This window comes from Artemia franciscana, chromosome 12, assembly GCF_032884065.1.
Source record: "Artemia franciscana chromosome 12, ASM3288406v1, whole genome shotgun sequence".
NCBI lineage: Eukaryota > Metazoa > Arthropoda > Branchiopoda > Anostraca > Artemiidae > Artemia > Artemia franciscana.
In genome coordinates this window covers 19,469,362-19,493,405 of record NC_088874.1, presented here as the reverse complement: position 1 = coordinate 19,493,405, position 24,044 = coordinate 19,469,362, and the positions used below count along the sequence as shown (strand labels likewise).

At 35.6% G+C, this 24,044-nt stretch overlaps 2 protein-coding genes across 3 annotated transcripts in view; both read right to left on the bottom strand.

Moving 5' to 3' along the window:
- Positions 1-19,660, bottom strand: part of LOC136033812 (piezo-type mechanosensitive ion channel component-like) — a gene marked incomplete at its 3' end in the record, with an annotated part of 265,796 nt that extends 246,136 nt beyond the window's left edge. The window contains 3 exon segments of one of the 2 annotated variants that reach the window (XM_065714725.1): positions 109-204; positions 8,181-8,289; positions 19,590-19,660. In XM_065714725.1, the coding sequence (XP_065570797.1) occupies positions 109-204; positions 8,181-8,241 (157 nt within the window). 2 annotated transcript variants of the gene reach the window in all.
- Positions 19,661-19,689: 29 nt separating this feature from the next.
- LOC136033813 (uncharacterized) overlaps positions 19,690-24,044 on the bottom strand; it is a 129,835-nt gene continuing 125,480 nt past the window's right edge. Inside the window, exons 25-27 of the mRNA XM_065714727.1 lie at positions 23,771-23,899; positions 22,413-22,612; positions 19,690-19,814 (exon numbers count right to left, since the gene is read on the bottom strand). Coding sequence (XP_065570799.1) covers positions 22,457-22,612; positions 23,771-23,899 — 285 coding nt within the window. The 3' untranslated portion in view covers positions 19,690-19,814; positions 22,413-22,456. The remainder of the gene's footprint in view (positions 19,815-22,412; positions 22,613-23,770; positions 23,900-24,044) is intronic.

The following is a 24,044-nucleotide window of genomic DNA, read 5'->3' as shown; positions in this document are numbered from 1 at the left end:
CTGAGGGAGAAAGGAAATGTTCACTATTTTATAGGTCTGAGGTAAAGTTAATTAGATACTATTCTGGCTGGCTGCTTTAAGAGTAAGATAACCTTTGTAAATATTTACCTGTATATTCAAGAGAATTAAACGATGGAATATGGGGCAAGTAAAATAAGAATCCAGCATATATCAGTGACATTAAATTTGATCGGATTGCCACACCTAGAAAACAAATTTCACCATTAGCCTCATTGGACCATATAGGAGGAAATAATATTCACAGTCGCTTATCATTTTTCTTCCTGTAACACTCTTAGAACATGCTTTTCAGCAATTTTGCATTGTAAATAATATTGCCAAATAAATTTGTGTCCATTTGAAATATCGCGGAATACGTTTCTGAAATTTCCTCAAGACAAAAAATGAAGTAGTTTAATTATACTATTGTTTTATCACGGGATTTTCCAAGTTTGCAAGATATATAGAAAGGGAGAGTTTGGTGAGAAAGGGGCAATATGTTTCAAATAGCCCAGTGAGTAAGCTAAACTAAACTTGGATGTTATTCTGGTCCAATTTTCATTTCCTGTTTTTTTTTTTTTGCATGGATAATAATGGATATAATATAATAATGAAAACCAGCTAAATGTGTGTTAGTTCCTTTCTCCATTTTTCGCCTTGGAAATTTGTAGGTATGCTAGGTGTATGGCTCATTCGAGCAACTTTACAAGTGTGACTAAATTACGAGTGGGACGCACAGAAAAAGCAAAAATGTTTTTGCTGGCGAAACCTGTTGAGCCAAATGGGTGGGAGTCCTGAAAACGAAAATTTACATTAATGGGTACTCTCTTTTTTCTTTTTGTAATCCTCAGATGATTAAGCAATATTTTAAATTCTAATAATTCTTGATACTTACTTTAACAAACATTTTCCATGTGAACTAAAAATATTACGCTACTTGGATCAAAGACAGAGTATCTAAGGTGGTTTAGATTGCAGGACGATCCTTGCTTGCTTCTAATTAATGACAAGGAAGACGCTTTATACGTAAATGTAGCTGTTTAAGTAAGCTAAGAAAGACAATTGGTTGCATTTTTGTCAATTATTCTTTTATCAATAATTCTTCTACTCAATTAACATTTCATTCAGCTGATCCACCAAGAGAGCTGGGGCTCCCCAGGGCTTTAGTCGTAAAGGGGAAACTGAAAGGATTTTTTCTGTTAAAAATATGTTTTGTTCTTTTAAAAAAACTTGTAGTCAAATTTGTCTTTTATTCCAGTTCTCTTTTGACTTCTTTTTTTTTCACTGAAGAATAATATACATTCCATTGGAATTAAATAAAAACTATTGAGCTAGTACGCGAATTTTCAAATAAACCCAATCTCTTTGCGTCCTGTGCTCCGAGGGTTTCAACTGCCCTACTCAATAAAGATGGGCCTGTTGCACTTAAGGTCGATCCTACAAGCTAATCACTCATGTGTCGTAGGTAGGTGGTGGAAATGGTCGTAAATTTAATCTAAAAGCTGGCGAGGGTTTAAGTTGTAATAAATTTGTTGAAATTAAAGTGGTATAAAAATAGTGATACAAACAATTGTAAGTAATATAACCCCGCTCAGCCATAAAAAAAAATAAAAAGCTGTTCGCCACTTATAAAAAATGATATATAATATTTTCTGCATAAGTTTCTGTCTTTGCGCTTCTAACCACAATAGCCAGTGAGTCGAGCTTTTTATTATAAAAATAAAAATAAAAATGTGATGGTAATGAAGAGTGGGGAGTGAGGATAAAGACACAACTTATATATTCGTATAAAAGATATATTAAACTTTAAATACTAGTTCTTTAGGAGTGTAACAAGAAAAACAGAACAAGAGATAGAAATTTATAGAAGGCATTTAAAACGTGGGTTTATAGTATAGGCAATAAACCATTAACAAATCACTGTTTCTTTTTAAAAATAATGTTTTAATAAACACTGTCAACTTCGACGAAATCTCAGAAATTTACCAATCAAAATTTTACTTTTCATAACAACATGGCGTATCTTTCCAATTTTTAAAGTTTGATATTTGTTTCAAATTAAATAACTCACAATTTTATAAAAAAAAATTCTATGTCTCAATTTCCACTTCAGCCATATCTATTTATTACATTGTCGATGTCTACCTCAATATTTAGGTGAATGTTTATAATGGCCAGTCCAGTCAGTCTAGAGTCTTGTCAGTTCAGAGCTCTTTGTTAGTATTTCCTCTTCTATTCATCCTAAAATATTCGAATAAGGATCAAATTTGTCGGAAAAATGGGAACTCTAATAAAGAAGCATGTAGGTATGTGCTTCAAACTAAGTATATGAGTCGAAGTACTCCTTAAAAAACAACTAATTATTTGTTTTTATCTTTTTACTTGATAGGTATAGGTTGATAAATTTAAATTCTCAGGGTTTCAAGTTTTGGAGATTTCTAATTAATTTTTTTTTATTTTGTTATTTTCAGATATTCAATTCAAACGTTTAAATCTCGATATTTCTGTTGAGCACAAAAAAAAAATTGAAATTTGACTCAGATTTAGCATTAAATAAGAGAATTGACCTGTAAAAAATTTTCACTTAAAAAGAACTGATCGTGGAAATATGATTGGATTGGAAATAAGTACAAGAATCCTAAGCTATACATATTGCAGTTCAGACAATTTTATGGACAAAAATATGTAACCCATATACAAAAACATAACTAAGTTTTGTGACTGGTTGGTATTTGAGAAGGCGAGAAATTCTGAAGTAATATTGCAGTTGCATTCTGTTTTTGTGGTCAATTCAAGTTGTGTGAATTTCCCCTTTTTATCCTTTTTTTGTTTTTAAATGTTTGATAAAAAAAAACAAATAATTATTTGTCTTATTTTGCAAAAAAATTCGGAAATCTATTCTTCTTAAATGATAACTCCAACCTTTGAAGGAGTTTTTTACCTCATATACTTAGTTTTAAATTTTAAGTTTTACTACGAACCTTTATGAAAGTTTAATGAGTATGGCCTTTATTTTAATGCTTTGGGATGAACAGAGGTGATTTGTCATATAATATAGAACTTTAATTAGATGAAAATAGGCAGTAAAGAGCCACAATTTGCTCACCAAAATCCAAAATTTAAATAATAATTTTTGTACTTCTCTTACATTTACTTTCTATTATATTAATTCCCTAAGAAACTGCATGTTGTAATAATCACCATTCTTCGCAAAAAGGGAAATCTCAAGAACCATAACAGACAACCAAAAAAAGTAATGATATCAATTTTTTGCCTCAGTACCATAGCAAGACTGGAAAACAAATTTTTGACAGTAAAAATAATTAAATATTTTGCTTTTCAGCTGTGTTGTGAAAGTACAATTCTGAAATATAATTTCGACAGCCTAAAAAGCTAGAATTTTAAGTTTACCCTCCTTGTTCTTGCGAAATGAAGATTTTCGTCTCCCAGTTGGCTTTTGTGGTAAAACAAACAAATTCCCTTGATGAAACCTAAATTTAATTAAATACTTTTTGGCAGTATGCGTCATTAGTACGATCTGACAGAGACCACAAAAAGTAACTTAAACCTTGTTTCAAACTTGTTTGCAAGAAAACAGTCTTAATAATTAAAAAGTTATTAAAACTGAACTATTAAAAACCAATTACAAAACAATAACTTTCATCCTAAGCCATAGCAAGTGGGCCCAACCATAAATCCACTGCTACATAAGGGGAGAGCCCCCCAGGATCCACCACTGACTAGCATATATCTTCTCAGGTTCTAATTTAACCAAGTCCAATGCCCAGAGCCACTATTATTACCTGCTACGAAAATTTACCTAAATATGCAGTTGTCCCATATCTTCAAAAAGATCTCAGGTTTTAACAGAAGATTGGGGGAAAATCTTTATTGTCGATAGCCCAAGAATGAGGAATTAAGAGTACTTCCAAAGACAAATATATCATGGGTTCTTGAATATTTGTATGTATGCAGTAAGCGAACGAGTACTAAAGCGTACGAGTTCTACCCACCTAAGTACTCGGGTTTGAATCTATTTCTGTTTTTTCGAGATTCAACGCATACAGAAGTAATTTGTGACATCTAGTTTCAATAAAAAATTATATTCCATGATCATATGACTTCTAAATGCATCATTATTGTCTATTTGAATTAAGACCACTAAATAACTCCAGTCAAAAATATAATTATTAAAAGTTGTTGATTCAAAAATTTAGTTTATCAATTTATCTTAAAAAAGTCCATCAAAATTGATTCATAGGATCAGAAGTTACTAGTAAAGTTTCATGCATCCTTATATATTACTTAAATAAAAATAAAAAAGAGAAAAATTTCATTTTCCTGAAATTTGGCTGAAATTTTCTAGAAGGCTCTGAAGCTTATAAGCGAACATTTACTTTAGTGACATTTTCCGGTAAATAACTTAGCAAGGCTATAAAAATGCAAGAGAATAAGGACATTATCCCTTGTTTCTAATTATCATCGAACTAAAAAGACCACACCCTAGATCAATATGCGGCTAATCTGCTCCTCGCACAAAACTCAAGATTTGTGGATCCGTATGCTAAAAAGTTACGAACCTCTTACGTTAGTAGCTTCCAAACTTTGAAATATACTTTCTGGGGTGGGGATAGGAGGTTAGGACCTTAATTTGGGAAAGGAAAATTTTGAAACATCAGGGTATTTTCTTGCAATAAATTGTATGGACTAGCTACATTGACCTCAGATCCCACGATAATTCCCATAGATAATAAATTAACCATAACAATGTGAGGCTGATGATATTGGGGGTGGTGGTGGTTATGCCGCAATAGAAATAAGCTATAATTTGCAGCACCCTTTTATAACGAATGAAAAATACTTATAAGAAAAAGCCATTTGTTTTAACTCTGTCTTCGATGTTCATTGGGTTTTTTTTACGTACTGTGTCTCTTTCTAGTTTGACGGCAAGGGTAGGTAGAGTTTTGCTTTTTTAACTATTCAATTATTAAAATCATAGGATTGGCCAGATCTGAGCGGTTATAACTGATTTAAGTAAAGAGTAACACCTGCCAGGTATTCAAATATCTAAAAAAGGCATTCTGAAGGTGATATATTCAAACAGTTCGCGATAAGTAAGTATCGACACGGCCCAACGGTAACCGAAACTCGAATAAAAAGAATTTTAACACCAATAAGTAAATCATAGGATTTAACTTTTATGCTGATTTCAGATACATAAAATTTATCAAGTTTAATATTACCCATAAAATACTAAGACCTTGAGAAAACTTAACTGACTTTTGGAAAAAGAGAAAATTTCTCCAAAAACTCAAGGGATATTAGTCATATTATCGTATTTGGATCAGAGAGCTCTATTGTAGAGCTTTCCAGCTTTTATTGACAAAAATGTGAATTTTTATATTTTATGCCATAAGAAAGTTCACAGGTACGTGTTTATTTACTGGTTTGCTTCTTTTTTTATCAGGTTTGATTGCATGGGGCCAATGGCCCTTGAAGATGGGAGAGCACTCATTAAAATGGAAATCAAGAGTTTAATTATCTTTCAGTGAGCAAATAGATTGGAGACAGCTGCTCCCCCCTCGCATGCCCCTTTTTCTAGAAAAGACATCCGATCAAAATTTTGACACAGCATTGTTGTTCACCAAAGTTGAAATGTCCATCAGCTTTTCATCTGGGGATGATATGACCCGACAAGGGCCATGGAGAAAGGGTAGTGAGTAATGCAATTTTCACTTTATTTAAATATAGTATTGGTTATAGGAAAATGTATGGAAATTTTTGGGGGCTATTCTCTGCAGGGAGGGGGGCATTCCAGTGAAGGATATCCCATAGAGAAAAATTTCAGTGAGCAAACTGATTGGTGGCAGCTGCCCCCACTCGCATGCCCCCTTTTCGCGCAAAGACATCCAATTTAAATTTTGACACAGTAATCTTGTTCACCAAAGTTGAAATGTCCATCAGCTTTTCATCTAGGGATGATATAACCCGCCAAGGGCCATGGAGAAAGGGTAAGTAAAGCAATTTGCTCATTGTTTTGGATATTTTGGAGGTCGCGACTGGAAGTAAAATTGATATGGGGAGGAGGTTGGTTACCCTTCGATCACTTTTGGTTTTTAAAAAGAGCACTGGACCTTTCAGTTTCTGAATGAAAGAGACCCTTCCAAAGTCAATATGATCACCCCTTTCAGACAAAGTGGCTTGATTTAAAAAAGACACGAGTCATGCTACTTTTTACTTAGGCAGCGCTACTGTGGTACCTATGATAATATAAATTCAAGTTGAATGCAGGATCCCTAGAGAAAATTTTCATGAAGGGAGCGCAGGATTTTCTAGCACTATTAGAAAAAAAAAACAATTAAAAACTTTAGCGTAAAAAGCGAGGGATTGCGGAGGGGACAACCCGTTTCATATACGGAGTAATTTCTGTTTGTTTTAAGTTTTAATGTCGCTCCTTACTTTCAGTTAAAAAAAAAATAGTTTTTTTATTTAATTTCTGAACGTTTTTGAATTAATGCATGTTTGATTTTGGTTCTCCGTATATAAATTGTTAAAATGAAATTTGAATATTAATTCTTTTTTTGGCTAAATGGCTTTCTCTTAGTTTTGATCAGACGATTTTGAGAAATAAGGGATGGGGAAGAAGGCCTAGTTGCCCTCCAATTTTTCGGTTACTTAAAAAGGCAACTAGAACTTTTAATTTTTAACAAACGTTTTTATTAGTAAAAAATATACGTAACTTAAGAATTAAATTGCGTAACAAACTTTTATATTCTTATATTTTTAATTATATGTATGAGTGGGTTTGTCCCCTCGTTAATACCTCGTTCTTCACACTAAAGTTTAGGTTTTGTCCCAATTCTTTAAGAATGACCCCTGAATCAGAAAAGCCGTAGAATAAACAGTTGAAATTACTAAAAATACTTTAGCATAAAGAGCGAAATATTCATCTCCTCCTAAATACCTCGCTCTTTATGCTAAAGTATTTTTAGAACCCCTTATATGCGTAATAATCTCTGTTCGTTTTAAGTTTTAATGCTACTCCTTACTTTCAATTGAAAAAACTTTTTCATGTTTATATTTTCATTGTTTTTTTTAATAGTAATGCTAGAAAATCCTGCGCCCTTTTCATTGAATTTCTCTTCTCCCATGAAATATTTCTTCAAGCAAAGATCCTCCCAAATAGCCCCCTCCCCTCAACCCCACACCCAAACCAAAAAAAGCCCCCTGAAAACGTCGGTACACTTCCCAATAACCGTTAATGTATGTAAACACTGGTCAAAGTTTGTAACTTGCAGCCCCTCCCCCATGGACTGTGAGGGAGTAAGTCATCCCCAAAGACATAGTTATTATGGTTTTCGACTATGCGGAACAAAATGGCTATCTCAAAATTTTGATCCGTTGACTTTGAGAAAAAAATGAGCGTGGGAGGGGGCCTAGGTGCCCTCCAATTTTTTGGTCACTTAAAAAGGGCACTAGAACTTTGTATTTCCGTTAGAATGAGCCCTCTTGGAACACTCTAGGACCACTTTGTTGATACGATGACCCCTGGGAAAAAAACAACAACAAATAAACACGCAGCCGTGATCTGTCTTCTGGCGAAAAATACGAAATTTCACATTTTTGTAGATTGGACTTCTATAGGGTTCTCTGATACGCTGAATGCGATGTTGTGATTTTCGTTAAGATCCTATGACTTTTAGGGGGTGTTTCCCCCTATTTTCCAAAATAAGGCAAATTTTCTCATGCCCGTAACTTTTGATGACAAGAATCAGCATAAAAATCCGATTTTGATGCATCTTTTAGCATCGTAATTCCGTTTTTTAGAGTTTAGTTTACTATTGAGCCGGGTCGCTCCTTACTCTCAGTTCGTTACCACGAACTGTTTGAAAATGTTGAATTTCGCATTTTCTGCCAGAAGACAGATCACGGATGCGTGTTAAATCAAAAGGCAGCACCTCATATTGTAAGAAACCAAAAACGTTCCAGACACTAAGGAGCACGCACCTTATTGAGAAAAAAGTAGAAGAAGAGAAAGATATTATATATATATATATATATATATATATATATATATATATATATATATATATATATATATATATATATACGAGAGAGAGAGAGGAGGGGAGAGGGAGAAAGAGAGAAATAAGAAAGAGAGAGCGAGAGAGAAACCTCACCTGCAAAAAGAGCTCCACCAATTAGTGCATAACTTAAGACTATTAGAATTACCGGCTTCATTTTTTGGGCTTTTTTTTATTTAAGGTTGCAGTCTTTCTGTTTTTCTATCTGAAAAAATAAATGTATCATAAAACACTAAAGTGAACAAATAGTGTAAAGTGAAGATTCTTAGATTTATATTATCGTAAGCATTAATAGTTCATTCCATGCTCTTCCATAGCCTTCTTTGTGAACATTAGGAAAAACTCCTTCAAAACGATCCATATGAATGAGAAAAGAACTGAACCCTGATTAATTCCTGATTCGATACGAAACCAGCTATTAACCTTATTTTTTACCTTAACTAAAGAAATTTTATTGTCGTACAGGACACCAATCACTTTAATGTTTTTGTTTAGTGTACCATACAAGGATAGAACTTCGAAAAAGCTCTTCTATTGACTGAATCAACATCCTACTCATTATCAATAAGATTGAGGACTAAGATATTGACGAATCAGTCACTCCTCAATTATTAATCTAAGAATGAAATTTTGGTTAGCATACTCTCTCTCATTCTTAAAACCATACTATTCCTCTCTTACAGCTCCATCTTTTGTATTGCTAAGTCTAAAAACCATTATTATGCTAAATACATTGCTTCATACAAAAACCAAGCTCCTGCCTCTATAATTACCAAACTCTCTCTTATCCACTTTCTTACAGAGGATTTTAATTACAGTTTACCTAAAATCACTAGGTATCTCCCTTTAGTTCAAAAATCATGTTCATAATCTTCAGTAAATTATCTCTAACTTTCAGAACCGCTATATTTAGAAAACTCATCTACCAACTATCAGCGCCTGGGGCCTTCTTTTTCTTTTCTTTTTAGTACTGTCACTAATTCTTCATCACAAAAATTCCTTCAGATCCAAAGCATCTAAAACTTTTTCATTCTTTTCTATTTCTTTTCCTGGAACTGAGTTACGGTTTGACACGTTTTGAAAGGATTCAGCCCATCTCTCTTTAGCTCTTTCCCTATATTGTGATCTGATTCCTGTCTTTAACAAGGAAAAGTCCCGAATGCCTTTTCCCTCTCAATTTCGTAACATGCCATTACAGTATTTTACTACTATATCGTCTGGCTGTATCTTCCAGATCTCAGGCGATTTTCCCCCTGGCCTCCACTTTAAACCTACTTATTACATAATTTAACGGTTTCTCCTACCTAAATTTCACCTTAAGGATATCTCTTTTCACTACTAGATAGCAATCTTAACATTTAAAATCAATAGCAACACTCCTTTGTACCCTAGCATCTAATATTGATTTTTTCAGTCCTTGGTTTACAATAAAACAATCAATAAGGTCAACCGTCCTACCATCATTTAAATACCATGTTAATTTGCTGGCCATTTTATGACCAAATAATATATTGATTATTACTATATTGTTAAAAGTCTACGTATGGAATTGCAGCAGTCTATAACCATTACTATTTTCTTTTCCAACTCTAAATTTACCTTGATTAGGATACTATGTATCCTTACTTCTACCGACACGAGTATTAAAATCTCCTAATTAAAACGCTATACTTCTACCTGGGATCCGTTCTGTTTGTTTCTCTAGCTGGAACTAAACTTCATCTGAACCAGTACTATCTCCATCAGTTGGTTCTACAGGGGCATATACTACTATAACTGATACCCAGCACTTTTCAGCTGCAAAATGAGCAGCTAGTATTCTTTTATTCACCTTTTACATCTAAAACAAGACTTAGCTGTTTCCTTATTTACGATGAGCCCTACTCCCTGCCCATCCACCCCATCCTTTCTCTCTGAGTACTCGTATTCTATATCGCCTAATTTCATGTTTCTTACCCCTGGGATATGAGTTTCTGAAATTTCTAGTAACTCCAATTCAAAGTATCTGAATTAAACAGTCAAAATGTCAATACGATAGTTGTTTTATAGCAATATAATATTTCAAGTTACAGTTTTCGTATTGTTTAAATCATTGAAACGATTTTGGTCTCAGGAAAAGTAATGGTCCAAGAACCATTGCAAGACTGAGACTATCACATCTTCTCAAGTCAACATGAAGTTCTCCAGGCGGCTTAGAACCGAACAGCAAGAAGTTCCTGGAACTTCCAGTGGAAATGGAGGCTTTGTGCATCATCTTGAGACTGAAGTCGTTCATCTGCTTAGTCTAAAATAAACTTATTTATTTTTAAAATATATCTACTTAAAGTTTATGTGCCAATTTCTGAAATCTACAGCAGTACCAAGCCCACTATCATTAACAAAAAGTTCTCATTTAAACGTTACATATTAAGATGCTTAACAGTCTCTTGGGTATGTTTTTGGGGAATGAAACTCACGGTGACGATGAAAACTAAACAACAGGTTGCAATCTTTAACACTAACGCTTAGCTTTTAGCACATTTGCAACTAACAAGATCAGAGAGTAATTTTGGTATATATTCACAAGAAAATACTGTGAAATCTCCACGAATTATATACAGCTCAACAATAAAATCTTTTATGACCCCTTGAAATTGTTCAAAACGAAAATTGGCAAGACATACGAAATCAATTTAAGAAGTTGGTATTTCTGAATTAATTTTACCAAGGAAACCGAAGGGTTGCATACTTCTAAAAAACGTGAACACCAAGTAGTTAGCACTACATGTGGCGGTAAGTGCACGGTACGTAGTGCAACTAAGCGTAGTGTGGCAGAAGTATGACATGCGTGCTTAAAAGATGTGGTGCTTCAAGTTGCATAACAGATGCCCGATAGTTCCCACTATATTTCATTATATCACAGTCAGGTATAATGATAGCACAGCTTTTCATAGATGCACAAATTTGTATTATTGACTACCGTCTCTCCTTAATTGATAAAAATGACCAAAATGCTCAAGTATAGGATTGAGTCAATTACTCCCCCTAAACACACATACAAACTTTTTACAATTTAAGTGGCAATAACTCAGTGGTGGAATGTTCTTTTACCAAATGGACGGCCTGGGCCCAGGCCAATGGACGGCCTGGGCTCGATATATTTGTAGCATAATTTGAAAGATCAAAAAAGTTATTATTTAAACGAAAATAATTTTTAATAAAATCAGGTGGAAGGAGGAAAGTCAATGAGTTAAACATGGTCATAGAATATCTGAAAAGCTAGCTTTTTTTTAAATTGACTTTATTTGGCATTATGGCCTCGAGGTTGATGAGAAGTCTGCCAAAAAAGAAGAAAAAATAGCAAATGTTATAATAGTGATGCCTGTTTATTCAAAAACTAATAATACACAAACTACTAAATCTGTAGTCCAAATTTGTATATATATGGAAAGCGAGGCTTTCATTTTACCTCAAGCCTAACGCTGGTTGAAAACTATATAAAAATTTTAAAAAAGGCAAGAAAAAGGATGTTCATTTACCTAACGTGTAAATATACCCGTATATTATTAGTCAATAATAACAAAGAAATGGCTGAATTTACTGTCACGAAAGACATTGCCCTATATTGCCTGAATTTAAAGCGTCAAAAATTCATCGTATATAATGGGAGATGCGACCCATCAAGTATATAACTTATAACATCAAAATATTCCATTTGCAATTAGAAGAGGAAAAAGATTTTGCCACTTTCATTAGAAATTCTACTTTGGTTGAGCCCAGTTATTGAACTCTCAAACATCTACTGAATGAACCAGAAGTCTTTATTTTGTTCTATCTTAGTTTTGATTTTAATGCCTCAGTATTTTCGGCTGATGAAGATCTCTGTATATGTGTTTGAAATAGCCAGACGTTTGTATCTGTTTTCACTGTCTAATGAATTTACTTACCCATATTTGAGCGTTTATTTGTTCGTCATAGAAAGGCTGTTCGATTTTGGGAAAAATACCTAATTTAAGCTATTATGTCAAAAATATGTCATACATACGGGCAGACTTGACCAATCAAGTATATAAATATAAATTTGAAATCATTCCATTTGCAAAGGGAAGACGTATAAGGTTTTACCACTTTCATTAGAAATTCAACTTTGAATAAGCCCAGTTACTGAATTGTCTCAAACAAATCAAGTGAATGAACCAGAAAAAAATACCTAATTTAAGGTTTTACTTCGAAAATTCGTCGTATATACGGGCAGAAGTGATCATTCAATTACATAGCTATAAATTCAAAAATATTCTATTTGCGATTGGAAGACGAAGAAGGTTTTACCCCCTTCATTAGAAATTCAACTTACATTTAGGAAATACTAAAGAAGCAATTTGCAACTCAAGACTTTGGACAAACCCCATTATTGAACTCTCAAAGACAGACCTAGTGAACGAACTGAAAGCTATTACTTTATTCTGCATAAATATGTTAGCTTTGATTTTAATGCTTTAGAATTTCTGCTGATGACGATCGGTATATATGTGATCTAAATATCCAGATTTTTCTGTCTAATAAGTGGACTTGACCCCATTTGAATGCTTATTTCTTCGTCATAGAAATGCAGTGATCTTGAAAATAAAATACTTAGTTTAAGATATTTCGTCGAGACACTTAATAAAGAGGTATAATAATAATAATAATAATTTATTCCAGAAAAAGCCCGTGGGCCATAGGAAATTTACATAACAAAAACAAACAACAAATTAACTAAAATAAATTAATACTATCTAAAGAAAACGCTCCCGATGTGCCGCTGCAATCCTTACAAATCTTGCTATCCTTTTAATACTCAAGAAATTTGTCTCTTTCATTCTATCAACCATCCATATCTCATTCAATTTTATGCCTCTCGAGAATTATTTCTTTCAACTACTTTGTTGCATAGGTATGGATGTCGAAAATTTGAATGGGGTTCATTTCATCGGAATTAAAAGTTAAAATACCTACTTTAAGGGTCAAAACTGATTCGAAGGCAACCATTGGATAAATTGGATGGAGGTTTTAAGATAGTCATTTTGGTCAAAACGAAAAAAATTCCAAGAAATATGTCCAAAGGGTTGACATGATTCCAAAAGCCCAAGAGACAATGTCGCTCATTTGTGTAAATAACCCCCTTGCTCAAAAGTATGTTTTAGTAGAAAACGTGAACATGTTTGGTCTTGGCTGTCTGATTAGCTTAGAACTTTTAGGGATGGTTTGTTAGGCTAAGATTTATAAGCAAAAAGACGTTAACCTGACTTACATTTTCAAAAAAGGTTACCTGCGATATTTCGTGACAACCTTAGAATACCGAGTTTGAACATCTGGGGGGGGGGCAACCTTAGATTTGGATTTGGAGAAACAAGACAGCAGCAAATCGAAACACACCATGCGTATCCAGGTTATAAAAATGGCGTATCCTCAATTTCCTAAAATTGTTGATGCTATATGCCCTGAAGGATCAGAATGCGTTTCTAATGAAGTAGTGATTTAAGTAAAAAAAAAAAGAAGAAAATAAGGTGTACCTCCTTGTAATTTCCCAGGAATAGCTTGGTATAAGGAGTTGAAACTTTTAAAAGATACTGATGGGGCAAGTGGACCTCAAATTTTTACTTGGAGGTGGAGGTGACAGAGGCAAAAAAAAACACATTTTATGTACTCAGTCAATTAATATAGAGTATCTTCAATATTTAATAAACAGCATAAGGGATTGAGTTTAGCGAACATCCGGGTCTTTCGTGGGTTTAAGCGGGGTGAAAGACTCACTTTTATTGGTGGGAATACCTGTTCATTTTAATGTGAGACTTGGTCGTTCAATTTCAAATTTTTGAAAAATTGACATCATAGCTTTTCGTTCCAAGCAACTCGTATGAAGATCCCTACCATCCCCATCTTCAGCACTTATTACCTTAGCAAGCGTTTTTATCATTAAAACATTTTGCCTCTAAAACTGTCTCTATGTCGTTGAATCCCGAATGCTCTCCTCCAAAGCAAAGTGTAATTTACTTTAATAATAGCATAATGAATCCATGCCAACCAGGAAAAACCACATTGTCACACTCGACCGCAACTAATATTAGACTGACTTATAATGCAGGAAAATTTGTTTTTCTAAGGAAACGTTATTCGGTATGAGCATGAATTTTTCCCTTCCTCCTAGCCTGTACTGGCCGGTTTGTTAAATAATAATCAGGCTGCTTTCATGAATGCGTATCCCCAGAGGACTATGGTTTATTAAGCCCCTTGAGAATAGGCAATAAGGAAAACTCCTAATTTTGGAATACAAACGCTTCGTATAAAATGTTATTTGTTGTTAGTTTGATAGATTGATAGACAGATATCTTTATTGTAAGCCGAACAAGGCCTACCAACATAGCGTTCGAAAAGTAAAATCACATTAAGAAACATAAATCTACTCTCTGCTTTCGGCAAATATAGGAATAATAAAACAAAACAAGAGCCAAGAGCTCATTTGGCACTTGTGACAATGTCAGAAGAGCCAAGAGCCAGTAGCTTCTTCGCACCGAGTTTCTTTACGATCCCTCCCCTCTAAGCATTTTTCCATGATTTCCAGTTTCCCTGTTCCACTCCCCCCTGTGTCATCAGATCCAATATAGATTTAAAATAAGAGCTCTGAGACACAAGGTCCTTCTAAATATCAAATTTCATTAAGATCCGATAACCCGTTCGTAAGTTAAAAATACCTCATTTTTCTAAATTAACCGTCCTTCCACTCCCTCCCCCAGATGGTCAAATCGGGGAAGCGACTATTTCTGATTAAATCTGATCGGGTCCCTGATACACCTGCCAACTTTCAGCGATCGCTATATTGATCATGTATCTAGTTTCGGATCTTCTTCATGTAAAAATTGGGGCGGTCAGAGATTCCAACCTGAGACCTCTTGGACTCTAAGCGAGAATCATATCCCTGCGCCACAATCAATATTTAAGAAGAACAATCATTTGTTTCATCGGCAAATAAAGTTCTTTTCAATTATCTTGTTCGTTCGCTCCCCCCCCCCCCAGATAGTCGAATCAGGGAAGAGATTCTTTCTAATTTAATCTAGTCTGGTTCCTGATACGCCTGCCAACTGTCGTCGTCCTTGCTTATCTGGAAGTGCCCAAACTATCAAATCCCACAACGCCCCCAAAGAGAGCAGATCCAGTCCGGTTGTGTCAATAGCGTATCTTGGACATGTGCTTATTCTTCCCACCAAGTTTCATCCCGATCTCAACACTCTAAGCGTTTTCCAGGATTTCCAGTTCCCCTCCAACTCCCCCCAGTGTCATCGGATCTGGTGGAGATTTAAAATAAGAGTTCTGAGACACGAGGTCTTTCTAAATATCAAATGTCATTAAGATCTGATCACCTGTTCGTAATATTAGAATACCTCATTTTTTTAAATTTTCCAAATTAACCACCACCACCCCCCAACTCCCACAAAGAGATCCAATCCGATTTGCTTATGTTAATCACGCATCTAAGACTTGTGCTTATTCTTCCCATCAAGTATCATCGCGATCTCTCTACTCTAAGCGTTTCCACGATTTAAAGTTTCCTCCTCCAACTCATCCTAATGTCAGCGGATCCGGTCAAGATTTATAATAAGAGCTCTGAGACACGAGGTCCTTGTAAATATAAATTTCATTAGGATCCAATCACCTCTTCGCAAGTTAAAAATACCTACTTTTTTCGATTTTTTTCTGAATAACTGAATTAGGTCCCCCCCCCAAAGAGAGAGGATCCGGTCCGGTTATATCAATAGCGTATATAGGACTTGTGCTGATTCTTCCCACCAAGCTTCATCCCGATCTCTCCACTCTAAGCCTTTTCCAAGATTTCCGGTCCTCCTCCCTCCAACTACCCCCAACGACACTGGATCTGGTCAGACTTCAAAATTAGAGTTCTGAGTTACAAGGTCCTTCTAAATATCAAATTTCGTTAAGATCCGATCACTTGTTCGTACGTTAAAAATACCTCATTTTTTCTAATTTTTCTGAATTAACCCCCCTTCCAACTAACCCAAAGAGAGTGGATCTGGTCCAGTTATGTCAATCACGTATCTAGGACTTGTTCTTATTTACCCTCCAATTTTCATCTCGATCTCTCCACTCTAAGCGTTTTCCAAGATTTTAGGTTTCCCCCTCCAACTCCCCCCACTGTCACCGGATCCAGTTGGAATTTAACATGAGAGCTCTGAGACATGATATCCTTCTAAATATCAAATTTCATTAAGATCTGATCATCCGTTCATAAGCTAAAAATACCTCATTTTTCTAATTTTTCCGATTAACCGTCCCTCTACCCCCCCCCCCAATAGTCAAATAGGGAAAATTATTTCTAATGCTATCTAGTCTAGTCCCTAATACGCTTGCCAAATTTCATCGTCCTAGCTTATCTGGAAGTGACCAAACTAGCAAAACTGGGACAGACAGACGGACAGAAATTGCGATCACTATAAGTGTCATAAAAACGAACTTCGTCACGCACGGAGGGCTTTTTTTACAATTTATTTTTTTATTCCCAGGGATGATTGTGTGGAACCAATGGTCCTAGAAGATCGGGAAACAGCTCATCTGAACAAAAAATGGAAGTTCTAGTGATTTTTTTTGAATAGCCAAAAGTCGGAGAGCAACTAGCCCCCCTCCCACGCCTTTTCTCTACAGCGTTGTCTGATCAAAATTTGAAGATAACACTTTTGTTGCGTATAGTTAAAAGATCTACTTCATATATTTTTGACGACGACATTCCCCCTCCCCCACAGCCCACGAGGGAAGTACTGTAAATCATAAAATTTTCCCATTGTTTACATTTAATACCGTGTTGGTGATTGCGAAGTGTACATATCTCGTAGCTCAGCGGTCGTTTGCATCTGGAGCTCATCGGTTTGAATCCGGTGTTTCTCTAATTTTTCTGGAAAAATCTCTCGACGTTTTGACGAATGAAGCGCAAAAAAAGAGTATAAATGACATGATACAAAGAATTTGGTAGTATGAATCATTGGCGTTGTGCTATCAGTGGAAGAATCTCCACTCGTAAAAATGTTGCCTTTCATTTCAACTATTCAATGGAAAAGGGTAAGATTTCAATTAGTTCACCCATTGACAGTGAGAAGGTTATTCTCAACGATATTCTCAGATATTTTTTCGTTCTAAACAGAATATAGTCAATGGTAAAAGTGCTGGAAGCACTAGTGGTGTGGATCGATTTGGTAATAACAACGTTCACGTTTCATGTGTCCTTGAACGAAAAACCTGTCAAGATCAGATTCATCATTACAATATAAAGCATTAACATTATATCTCTGTAAACACTCCCTATTTGGAACTCTATCAGTTAACATTAAGAACAGAATTAGATGATCCCTTAGCAATAACAAAAGGTTCGGCCATGATTACATGTTAATTTCGACCCTGTTTAGTAGCAAGATGTCTAATAGAAAAATGGCATTTGTTTGTATTGATATTGATCGCTATGCTGCTACTCTTGGTCCAAGACAAATGGGTCATTGAATGGACCATTAAATAGGTCGTTCATCAATGTTGGTCTACGGTCTTGGCAGGTGGTTTGCTAAGCTGTTTCGATATGCAATACCCATGGCTAAAAAGTATATTGTTCCGGCTGCCAAGGATTTTTCATCCTCTACACTACGCGATTGGGGCTCTGGCAAAGATTAAGAAACAAGCGTTTCGGAAAATCTCAGGTCCAGTGCACGCTGCTTCACCGACTAAAATGGCAAAATTCCTTCAAAACTGGCACTGGGATTTGTTTAACGTCCTAGTGCTATAGGACCTTTGATAAGTTGCCCACACAAATTTGAAATGTTTGGACTTTCCTCTCTTATGCATAAAGTAAATGGAATACCGCTCTACAATTTATCCTTAAATAAATCGTATAGGACTTTGTATGAGTTGACAATGCAATCCCTAGATCTAGATTCACAGTTATATGAAAATGGTATATATCTTGTTAAAGAAAATTAAGCCACTGCGGTCTCTTACACCCATGATAAAGAGATTCGAGTAATACTTTGCAATTGGTAGAGGGTAGGGGGTCTTGTTGCACTCCAATTACTTTTTACAATTAAAAAGGGCACTAGAACTTTCAATTTCAAATCAAATGAGTCTTCTTTAAACTTTATAATATTACCTGATCCATAAGAACTTGCAAGTCCCCGGGGCATATCAAAACTTTTACCCTTGGGCTCCGGGGGTTGTGTCAACCCCAGAAGCAATTGTTATATGATCTTTGGAATATGTTGAACAATTCCAAATAATCTAAAAGTATGATCGAATGCATTGTGGGAAATGAGGGCGTGGGGTAGGAGGGGCTAGTTGCCCTCCAATAGTTTTTTATTCATGAAAAGGGTACTGGAACTTTCAGTTTCCAAGTAAAAAAGACTCATCCCAAGTAAAATCCGACCAATCTTTTCATTAAGATCTTATATGCCCTTGAAGCCCAACTTAAAACCTTTGCCCTCCATGCTCTGGGGGTTTGTGACAACCCAGAAGCATCATCGTATGATCTTTGGATTGTTTTGAAAAAAAAATATATATCCTGAAATTTTGGTTGAATATATTTATGATAAGAAAGCATGGGAGGGGAGTAGCTGTCATTCAATCAATTTTGACTCTTACAAAGGGAACTATAACTTCCAATTTCCAATCGAAGGTATCTCCTCAAGATTTTACCCAACCATCCTTCCATGAAAACTGTATAGGGCCTTACAACCCAACTTACAACTCTTGTCCCCAGGCCTTGAGGGGTTGTTTCAACCCTGAAGGCCTTGTTAAATAATCTTTGGACTATTTTGAACTAAATGGCTATCTCAACGTTTTATTTGGATTTATTTAGGAAAAACAGGATAAAAGGGGTGTGTTGCTCTCCGATCACTTTTGACTCTTAAATACTAGATCTTCTAATTTTCAATCGAATGAGCCCCCTTCCAATGTTTTTTACCTTGTTAATATTATTAGTAAAGACAGTGGGTACACAGAAGATTCTAAAAATAGAATAGCCGAGGCTTGTGATGTTTTCTTCTTGGATATCATCCCTGGAAAAAAAAAACTAAACACACATCCGTTTTCTTTCTTCTGCCAAAAAATACAAGTTCCACATTTTCGTAGACATTAGTCTACGGTATGGTTCTCTGTTATGCAGAATCTGATGGTGTGATTTTCGTTAAGATCCCTTGACTTTTAGGGTATTTGCCTCCTTTTTTGAAAATCAGTCGAATGTTTTCTGGCTTCTTGCTTTTGAGTGGCAACATTGAACTTAATAAAATTAATATACTTGGAAGCATACAAACCAATTCTTTTTATATAGAAAACAAAAACCTATTAATAGAAACAAACAATATAAAAAGCCTTTTGCTATCTAAATTCCGGTTTTTAGAATTTCCGTCACTATTGGGCCGAGTCAATCCTTACTTACAAGTCGTTACTACAAACTGTTTGAAAACAAACTACACATTAAAAAAAGACTAGTTTGAATCATACCTCCACAGCGCATAGAAGCAGGGAAAGAACTCGTCCTGAGATGGATCCAAAGGTGTTTTGCCCTAGATTCTTCAATTGGTCTCAAAAAAAGACAACTAAACATTTGCAAGGACATTTATTGTCATTAAAAAATCTCACAAAAACAAAATTGAAATGTGTTCAGCAGACATAAAGATGAAGCAAGCAAAGAAAGAAGATTTTCAACAGAGTAGAAACAGAGAAGATCTGGAAAAAGATAGAAATGATATACTTAATCATTGCTTTCAAATAAATCAAAGCAAGCATAATCTGAATAAAACTTATTAATAAAATTCATTCGTCGCATATTTTTGAATTAAATGAACTACTCGTTATGAAAATAACTGACAGAAGAAAGATATAGTACGAAAATTTAATTAGAATATTTCTGTCGTTCTCAGATATGTTGAGACATTTTTATAGGAATAAATACTAGATAAGGTAAACCTTACACATTTGGTGTCATATACAAGGTATGGAAAAAACCTGAACGTGTTTTCAATATTTCTATTGCGCGTGGCACCAGAAAACTTATGGAATGTTTTAAGAGACCCAAATTGTGTCTTTTCAAAAGTTGAGAAAACAAGAAAATTTGTTTTTTTTTGGAATGTCCGCACGATGACCCAACTATCGAAGACCGAACAAGTATTCCAGGAGATGTACAGATACCATCTAGACATCCTGGCACTGTCCGAAGAAAGATGGACTGGCTCCGGAGAGAAACAACTTGACGACCATTCTACAATCCTCTACAGCGGCACCAAGGCAGGCATGAACAAGGAGTTCACTCAATATGACGAGAGAAACCTCAAGATCTCTCTTGAAATGGACTCCCATTTTGTAGCATGTTTCACTGGACGACAAGCAAAACCTTCTGTAGCAGTCTACTACGCCCCCACTAACGTGAAATAGGTCGAGACCGAAGAAGAATTCTACCACACTCTACAAGCAGTGGTCAATAACATTCCGAAACATGACATCACGTGCGTTCTTGGAGACTTAAACGCAATCGTTGGCAACGCCCACAGGCACTCGGTAGGCATAGTATAGGTGCACATAACGAAAATGGAACGATGCTGATCGACTTTGCAATGGCTAATGATCTGCTGATAGAAGACAGCCTCTTTCCTCATAAGATGAGGAAATTTCCTCATATAAGACGTCCACAAGTACTTACAGACCTCCCCTGGTGATACAGATCAGTCTAGTAGGTCTAGTTCAGTCTAGTGATACAGTCTGGTCAGCCAGAAGTTCTGCTCTAGTATACAAGATGTGAGAGCATATAGAGGCACCGATGTTGGATCAGACCACAACCTGATAGTAACCAAATTCTCCCTGGAGTTGAAGAGGCATGAGAAAAAGACGACCAATTCAGAACCCCTATTAGATTCTAACAAGCTCCTACACCAAACAACCAGGCACGAGTTCGTTACCGAACTTGGCAACAAGTTCGAAGCACTCTACATCAGTGACCAAGACGCCCGGGAGATGACATGGGACTAGAAAAAATACCTTTACATTGAGTCAGCAAGCAAGAACCTTAGGAACCGAAAAGAAACCGAAGGACTAGTGGCTACCGGACTTCACTTTGCAGCTAGTAGAAAAGTCACTAGTAGGAAAGTCCAAAGAGGAGAGGAAAGTCATTACTTAAGACCCTTGCCTGTCGTGACGCAAATGGATACCTGTGTCATGGACACCGTGCTCCATGGACACCTGTGTCACCTATTGAAAATACTTCATTGGAACCATCTTGACAACAAAAAAATTATCCTCCGAATGGCACCACAGTACGCTCGTGAAGCTCTTCAAGAAGGGCGATGCCACTCGCTGTAATAACTGGCGAGGCATCAGCCTGCTCTCGATTTCGGGCAAAACTGTTGTCCCACATTATCCTGTCCCGAATACAACGTCACCTTGATGAACACCTGAGTGATGAACAGCATGGCTTCCGTCCAAACCGCTCTTGCACAGACCTGATATTCACCCTGCAAATGCTCAAGGAGGAGAGCTGGGAATGGCGCAATCAAATCTACATGGTCTTCATAGACTTCGAAAAGGCGTTCGACTACTTAGACCGCCAGTCTCTCTGGAAGCTAGGTCGTCACTATGTTATCCCCAATATCATAGTAAATCTCATCATGGCGATGTATGATGCAACCTATTGTATGAAGACAGTAGAGGGAAATTCACGTAAATTTTCCATCCTCTCCCGGGTGAAACAAGGGTGCGTTCTATCTCCATTAATGTTCGCAGTCGTCATCAACTTCGTGTTGAAGGGCGTAGACTGAGCTGGGCTACACCTAAATGATCTCTTGCTGAGCAACCTAGATTTTGCTGACGATTTTGCCATCCTCAAACCAGCAAATCACGGCTTCAAGGGCTGCTCACGAGCTTTCAACAAAAAGCAGAAAGTTTCAGACTCAATATTAAAGAGCCCATTAGAAATATCTCAGGTCAAGTGTCCTTCATCAAGACCATACGAAGGCATAGATGGAGCTACCTCGGATACGTGCTGCACATGGATAATTCCAGAAGCCCCAAATCTACATTTTTCTGGTTACCTGAAGGCACCCACAGCAGAGGAAGATCCAAAAATACGCTCAGTCGTACCTACAACAACGACCTGCGGCACCTTCAGGCCTCAATACAGCCAGAGTGGGAAGACATCGTCACAGGTACAAGTTTCAAAGAGGACTGGAGACTCTTGGACGCCCTGTGCGCCTCTTTAGGCACAAAAGGATCTAAGGTCTAAGATAAAGAAATGATTAGCAATGTCAATAGTGATAGAATATAATAAAAACCTACCATGTCTTTAGCAGACTTGATCAGGTGTTCAGAAAAATATTATTTTACGCACAGTTTGCTCTATATTGACTCGAATTTTGTTTCTTAGCAATTGGTAAGGCAGATCTGATGGTTTCATCGATCGACTGACACTCTTGACGATACAAGTCCAAAGCTTCTTTTTGTTCTTCCTGAAGGTCTGGACAGTTATTCGTCTGAATCTAGAACAAATTGTGTTTCTTAACTGAGTGCTGTATAAAACGAATTAAAAAGTTAATATATGAGGAAGAAAAGAAAACGTCACATGCAAGGAACAGTAGAGACAGGTTTAAACAAAGAAAAGTTGGAAAAACACAGAGTCATAAGGTAGCTATTGAGCAAAGAAAAGTTGCAGAGAGAGAAGGAATGAATAACGACAGATTAAGAGGGGAAGACACTAAAAAATAAAATGTGGATACATACATACAACTCTTAAGTCTTATAAAAATAGAATTCGGTAAAGCTGATATGCAGAAATCCCAATTGAATAATGGAACGAGGAGTTTAATATAAAAATTCTGGTCATTTACATTTCGGTATTAGCCGTCAAAATCTCCCTAAGTCAAATTGAACATGTCTGAGTTTTAGTGGATAAAATTAAGATTTACGTCATGGAAAATTTTACACAAAAATTGAAGCACTACTTGGCAGATGTTTTTTCTAAGAGTAAATACAAGAAAATAAATAATACTGATACATATCTTAAAGAAACAATACCATCTTTCTAAAGAAAGCCTTAAAGAAATTATACCTTAAAGAAATAATCATTATAATACCTTTTCATAATTCCTTTCATTGCTTAAAAAAAAACTCTAAAACCATGGGAATACAAAATGAAAATCAATTTTGGTTTATATAGACTATATTATAATTAGTCTGCATATACAATTTTTACATTTAGGGTTCAAAGTACCTTCAAAAAGTAGGTTTGATTTGGGCAGGGAAATCTGTATTTCCAAGTTATTCATTCATTATTTAACGTCGGCATTTAATTTATTATGCGTTCTTAATAAATATATCTAAGTGTTGCCTGTACGAAAACGAAGACAGAAGAAACAAAATGAAAGAGCTTATAACAAAAAAATAATTTTTATCCTTTGGTACTGATCTCAGTTCTTGGTTCCCATTATACAGTTTTTCAGAATTAATCTAATAGATTTTTTTCAAAACGTTCTCAGGCAACAACTACAATCTTTAAAAACATCAGTCAATAGACCTTAAAACTGTATTGAAACATTATTTAGTAGGCTTTCGTTCTACGAAGCATATCTATAAAGCAAAAAGAGCAAAACTACTTAAATAAGGTTTAATAGCCTATTAACAAAAAAGTGAAAGCTCACCCTATACGAAGTAGCCATTAAAGCTCCACTGCTTAGAGCACATCTCTTGGGATCAAAAAATTCCATTGACTGTTCGAAGTTCATGTCACCACAGAGCCCACACAATCGTCCTCTATTTTTTGCTGAAGACTAAAAATATAACTAAATTTTCATCGAAAATATTTTGGGTTTTATTGAAAAAAAAGACTCAGATGTGATATTAAAATTACAATAAGAGGTTAGTTAAAAAAAACTGATTTCATTTTATTTTTTGCATTGAGCTTTATAAGGAACA